Raw genomic sequence first — 6860 nt, 5'->3', positions numbered from 1 at the left:
GCAAGAGTAAATCAAAATAAAGATTTTGTGCCAGAATTTTACAGATTTTTAAAATATTCTGCCAACTTCGAACAACTTTTTGTTTAAAATGATCGCTTTTAATTATACATTTAATAAATAGGTTGGCTAAGATGGCCTCTAGCGACCATTTATCTATAATTTTTAATAAAACCCATATTTACCTAATACAACTTTAGATCTTAAAAAAGCATGAGAAAGGAGAACCTTTAAATTCTCAGAAAATCCTTATTTTGATAATTTTACTCGTTTCATGTAATTTTGACAATGTTTTGAAATAAAATGTATTTCTGTTGTCAACTTAGACCGTGTTTTTCATTAATATCCCTTACTGTTTATGTCAAAATGAGTATGCAGTAATTTTTGTATGTTCCAGATTATATTTTGACACACTTTGTTGCGACTAATGTTTTGAATATACAGTCTAACCTCGATTATTCGAAAGTTTTGGCAAAATTTCACTTTGGATAATCGAATCACGAAAAAAAATTTCTTTGTCATATTTTTTATTGTCGAGCTTAAGTTTGACCCCTAAACTACTCTAGAGTGATTTAGAATTTGTAAATCCAAGATGGCGACCAAAAAGGCTGTAATGAAATATCAAAAATATCGATTTTGTAATTTAATAGGCAATCAAGTACTCAAATTTAACAAAAATGAGGCCACAGAACTTGAATTTGACTTAAAATGACTTTAAACATATTTTTTGTTCATCATTCGATTATCCGAAGTACCATACAAACCATCGGATAATCGATCTTCGGATAATCGAAACTTCGGATAATCGAGGCTTCGGATAACCGAGTCTGGACTGTATACAAAAACGAGAAAACACTCAGGTAATAAATAGTAAAAGTGACTGGAAAATTATTAAAAAGCCAAACATAATACAAGAGAAGTGCAATTTTTCGTAGAACAAAAGTTGCTCAAAATGACTTTCTGAAAACGGAAAACGGTGAATAGTGAAAAACTCGAAAACAAATTGGAAGGGGCTAACTTCTATTCAAAATATGTTTAACCAAAAATGCATTTTAAAATTGATTCAGTTGTTTGCTCATTGAGATTCAAAGAAATTTTGCAGTGTTTTGAAAAAATATGTCCTAAAAGTGAAATAAAAAGCTAACTCAACTATAAGAATTTAAAAAAGTTTTAAGTTTTTGTTCTAGGTTCTGGCTGGGGTCGAGGGCAGGCAAAAAAAAATATCAAGAAATAAGAATGAAAAAAATGTTTTAAAATGCATTTTACACTTGATCAGTTGTTTTGCAATAATTAGTTTTCAAAAATGTAAGATTTGACGAAAACAAAAATTTTAGCGAAAAAAAAAAGCTTTTTGCGGGACTGTACACAGACAATTTTCAAAAACTCAAAAGATCGAGTCTTTTTTGAAGGGGGAGATGACAAAAACTTTTATAAATATTTATCCCAGCCTAATGGACCAGTATCAAAATAAAAAAAAAATACCTGCGATCCAAATTTTTGCATTGCCCATAGCTATTGGCAAGTGCCAACAGAAAAAGACAAAAAAACCGCTAAAACACTGATGGGATTTTACCCCTGGCAATTGTTGCGTAATTTACTCTTTCTTAACACTTATCCGTGACTAGTCTAAAGTTCCACATCATAGACGCATAAACGCTGTGAGAACCCGGTTCCCATCATCGCCCAATTACCGAGAAAGTTGCATCACGGTCAAACATCACCGAACGCTGATCGGAAATTGCTGCGAACATTCCGCATCACGTGCTGCTGCTCCGCTCAATTTTATCGCCGCACTCCGATTTACATCGCCGCTAATTGCACTCGGGTGTCGATTCTGAATGAACTGCTGAAAATCGATGAATGAAAAAAGGCGATCGGGGGGCGTTCGGATACCGTGCCAGAATGAGAACAATTGAGAGGTTTTTTTTTCTTCAAGTTTTTCAAATGTTCATATTTTCTTGCTTTATTGTGTTTGTTTTTTTTTTTCCTCCTCCTCGTCACTGTTTCTTTATTTTGCTGCTGCGTCTGGGATTAAACTGCGCTATTTTCTGCGCTACTAGTTGAGTAGTAGTTGAATGTAGCTTGTTTTACTTTTTTTTGTTGCTGCTTACGTTCAGAGAATCTTGTAACTTGTTTTTTAATGCGATAATATCGTACATTTGGGAGGGGTTTGTTTTGGAGGGGGAGGGACGAAAACTGGTGTAAATAAACAATCAGTTTGACGCACGTTAACCTTGCTGCTGATGCTACATGAATAATATTCTCTGCTTGGTTTTTAAATGAGTGCAACGGTTTCACTATTTAGAGTGCGTGTGTGTGGAGATGTTTAAACTGTCATTATTTCCCACGGAATCGAACTGGAAATTAATTTCAATAAGTTTAAATTTATATCTCGTTCTGTCTTCTAGGTTAGCGGTTTGATTATTCCTCATCCAAAAATTCTACGTTTTTTGCTCCAAAGTGACAATTGTTGGGGTTTGCTCCCATTACCAAAAAAAAAACGAGCACCAATTTTTCCTCGTTCAATCGATGTCTAAACTCCTCTCATTTTCTTTCACTAACTGTAAGGATACTTTAAACTTTATACACAAAATGGATTAAACTTGGTAGTGTTTTGATTCTTGTATTTTTTATTATTATTACGCTCGACAAATTTTTACATTCTTGGTTAAATCTCTCTTACGTGTCTAGGCAACAATTAAATATTTTCTTCCCTTCTTCCAAAGAGCAAATCTCTGCCTTTTCTGCAGCTCCTTCTTTCCGATCGGTCCGGGTGAACCGCACTAAAATTACCCTCTCTTTCAGAACGCGCTGACTTCAACGGCTTCCTCTCTACAAGTTTTCCTTACGATACTAATAACACATCTTTTAGTTTTAGTTTATTCGCCTGCCATCGCGCTTTCTCGCTGCTTGCTAATAGTTATAAGGAAGGACACAAAAAAATATCTTCTTCAAATTTTCCTTTTGCTCTGTGTCTGACTAACTCTGTGTGATCCTTCTCGCGCGCTCGTCTTCCAATCAAGATGAGCCAACTGTCCTCTAAAATAACAAACAAACCTGACGAAACTCTGCCACAAACTCACAAACTCGTTAAAACGAACCAGAAAAAATCCATCGTTTTCCACGCCTTTCAAATCCTTTCATTCCTTTACCACGCGCGCGCTTTTCGGGGGTTATAAATACGAGAGAAAAAAAAATCTATACATTTAACAACTGATTAACTGGACTTACTCTTAAAAAGGAATTAAACAAAACTACTCTTATAAAACAAACGAAACAAAAACTGCCTCAACGCCTCGAGCCGGCACGATTTAAAAGCTATCATCGTCATGTCATACGATCGACTCGGACGGGTCCCCGTCCTCGGACCAGCTGACCTCCATCGGCGTTTCGAGACCACCCGCTGCCTCGGCCCCCGAAATGCCCCCGTTCAGACTAGCGACGATCTTCTGCATGAGCGCGTCCTCCAGCGAAACGTTCGAGCCGCTGCGCCGTCGCGGTTCGGGCTCCAGCCCCACCAGCGCTTCCCGACCGTCCCCACCGGAAGTCCCGGACGAGGTCTGCCCGGTCGAGGTCGACGAGCTGCTCGAACTGCTCGAGCTGCTGCTGTTGCCACTGCTGCTGTGCGAGGACAGATCGTCCGACAGGCAGCTCGAGGTGGACGCCTCGTCGTCCGAACCCGACACCAGCGCCTCCCCGGCCGCCTCTTTCGGCAGGTTCTTGCGCGCAAACGCGTCCCGTCGCTTCTTGTGGGCGGCCACGCCGACCGGGAGTTCCACCACAGCCCCCGTCAATGCCTTCGTATCACACGTGATGAGTCCTCGGTTTTCTTTGCTCTTTTTAAAATTTGGCGTTTTGTCGCGACGAAAAAACTCGACCGGCTGCTCGGCGACTGCTTCGGCGGCGGCAGCACCGCCCCCAACATCCTCACTCCCAAACGACCCGGCCCGGCTCCGGCTGTACGGACTGTCGGCGTCCGTCTCCTCTAGAAACAAATCCTTCGACTTGCCGTTCTCCATGCGCTCGTTCAGAAATCGCTTGTGGGCGTACGGCGAGCTGCTGTACAGCGGCGGCTCCTTCCACGACAGCGGCATCTCCGCCATCCGGATCGGCTTGGAGCAGGTCGGCACCGGCGCAGCCGCCGCTGACGACGCACCCGAGTTCGATCGCACAATCTTCTTTGGTGGTTCGGTGGCCTTAATACTAACCGACTTGGACCGCAGCCGGGGCGTCCCCGGCGAGGTCGTCGTCTTCGACGGCGAAACCGACTCCTGCTGCTTCAAAATCGACCCAACCGAGTTGGACTGCTGAATCCCCCCGTTCAACGAACTGTTCATCCCGACGCACTTTTGCCGCTTCGGATCGTAACTGGAGCGGAAAGAACCCGCCCGCCGCACCATCCGCGACGCGGAAATCTCCGGCGGTTCGTCGTCCATCTCCAGCACCCACGAAACGGAATCGCTCTTCTCGACCACCCCCTTGATGACGGGGCTCGTCGGTGGCGAGATGTCCTCCATCTCGAAGACTCGCTCGGAGGTGCCACCGCCGAGGCTGGTCCGCGTCGTGTTCAGGTAGCTCGAGTTCTCGTGGTAGCTCTTGGACAGCTCGGCGTACACGTGGGAGAACTTTTCCGAGTTTTGCTTCAGCTTCCACTGCAGCTCCTCGTTGTGCTGCGACAGGCGGCTCTTGACCTTGGTTTCCTGCTTCAGGTTGTCCTGCAGCAGCTTGTACCGTTGCTGGAGGTCTCTGTGGAAAGGAAAGGGGAAAATGTTTGGTTAGTGATTGAAAATATGATTGCAAAGTATGATTTTGTACATAAATCTTGCCATTTTGAAACTCAACTAAATCGTATACAAATATGAGAACTTGAACTCTATCTATCTGCTAACCTAACTCCGTTGAATTATTTGCTTTTATTTCAACTAACAAAATACGTAGGAGAGTTATATTCTATTTCAGAAAATGAATCTGAAGTTAACATAAAATCGCACAAATATCACATATCTCATTCGCATTTTTACTAATTTCTAGTTCAAATTGATCATTTTAATCATTGTAAAAAAATACGAAGACAGTGATTTTAGCTGATTGCAGACTGTATATCTATCGTCATGTTAATGTGATTGTTTTCTAGTCAAGTTTAAATGGGAATTGAAAATTGGAAAAATAAACAATTCCTGCATTGGTTCACTTTTTTTAAGAGGACAAGGGAAACTCTCCACGATATTCCCAAATATTTTTTGCTTGAAGTTGGACGGATTTAACAACCTTTTTTTCAACAAAATCGCGAGCGCAAAAAATCAATATTCATTTCCAGTCATTTATGCCTTCGAAAAATATTATAAAAATCAGAGAGCCTAAAAAATTAATGTTCATTGTTTTTGAAGATAATATTCTATTTTTTTATACTATTTCAAAAATGTTTAAAGAATGCTTTAAAATCTAATAAAAAATGAAAATTAAAAAAAAAAGAAAATTATTTATAAATGTTAAAAAACTCGTTCCTTCTAATATTTTAACCATTTAATTATTTGGTTAAATAATTTCAAGCAATCAAGGTCAAATAAAACCATTTTTATAACAAAAAAACATTTTCTGAATATATGTCAAACATTTTTCGAATATTTTGGTTTGAAATTTAGCCATTGTAAAAACTGTCGGCAAAATATTTTTTTCAGGTTTTTTTTCTGCAAAAATGTCTTTTTAATGAAATTTTGAATGTTTATCAATGATTTTTCCTAATGACATTAAAAAAAACTACAAAAAAACAGATCCAAATTGCAAACAAAATGGAATGAAAACTTCTGCGGAAAAGAAAATTGGAAATTCCACTTTTTTAAGAAGACAAGGGCAATTCTCCACGGCGTTCCCAAATAAGTTTTTTCCTTGAAGATGGGGCTTAAAAAACATTTTTTTGAATTAAAATAGGCAGGCACAAAATATCTATTTTCATGTCAAACATTAGATGCTTTTCAACATTATTTTGAATCATAACAACAATATAATAATTATGTCATTATTATTTTTTTTGTTCCCATTTTTAATAAAAATCAGAGAGCAATACAGTGAATAATCATACTTCTTGCAAAAGCAAAAAAAAAACTTTCCTGTTATTAAAATTTATTTAGGAATTCTGAACTTTGATGAGAATTTAGAGTTGCAAAAGATCATATATTTTTGTTGGAAATAAATACTGCCATTCTGGCAAGTATTGGCATTTTGTTCTAATTTTTGCATATTTTTTTGAAGTTAAGCATGTGAATTTCAATCGGGGTTTTTTCATGTTTGTTAAAAATTCTTAGAAAAAATTTATTATTTCAAATGAAATTTTGAAAGTTTTTGCTAATGACAACAAACAGATATAAAACTTAAAACAAACTTGAAAAACGACTCAAAAGATACCAATTCAAAAAAGCAAAAAGAAATTAAAGTTTTCGAAATAGTAGTTTATGCAACAAGTTGCAAAAAGAGGATTTTTTCAGCACGAGTCGTACATTTATCCAACGAGGTTCACCGAGTTGGATAAATACGAAGAGTGCTGAAAAAATCAAGTTTTGCAACGAGTTCCATACAACATTTTTTGCAATTCCGAAAAAACACCCATTGAGTGAAATTTTAAGTCAAATTTTCATGTATTTTGTCAATAAATCGTTTGAATCAAAAAAATGTTGAAAAGTGTTACTTTTCGAAACAAGTGCTAAAAAGTTCAACTTTTCAGCACCCATTTCAGTGCTGAAAAGTAGAACTTTTCAGCATTTATTTTGAAAAGTGTTGCTATTCGATTCTGTTATTTTTGGTACAGAAAAGTAGGCTATTTCGTCGTTCAAGAATGACAGGAAAAGTAAGTAGTTTCACGACGGAAT

The 6860-nt window shown here is 38.2% G+C and overlaps 1 protein-coding gene across 1 annotated transcript in view; it reads right to left on the bottom strand.

Moving 5' to 3' along the window:
- Positions 1 to 2959: 2959 nt before the first annotated feature.
- The window catches only part of LOC120420085 (serine-rich adhesin for platelets), a 228836-nt gene continuing 224935 nt past the window's right edge, over positions 2960 to 6860 (bottom strand). Inside the window, exon 9 of the mRNA XM_039583018.2 lies at positions 2960 to 4743. Coding sequence (XP_039438952.1) covers positions 3330 to 4743 — 1414 coding nt within the window. The 3' untranslated portion in view covers positions 2960 to 3329. The remainder of the gene's footprint in view (positions 4744 to 6860) is intronic.

The sequence above is a fragment of the Culex pipiens genome, chromosome 2 (genome assembly GCF_016801865.2).
Source record: "Culex pipiens pallens isolate TS chromosome 2, TS_CPP_V2, whole genome shotgun sequence".
Taxonomy (NCBI): Eukaryota; Metazoa; Arthropoda; class Insecta; order Diptera; family Culicidae; genus Culex; species Culex pipiens.
The sequence above is the reverse complement of the archived record's forward strand: the minus strand, read 5'-3'. Positions and strand labels throughout refer to the sequence as shown.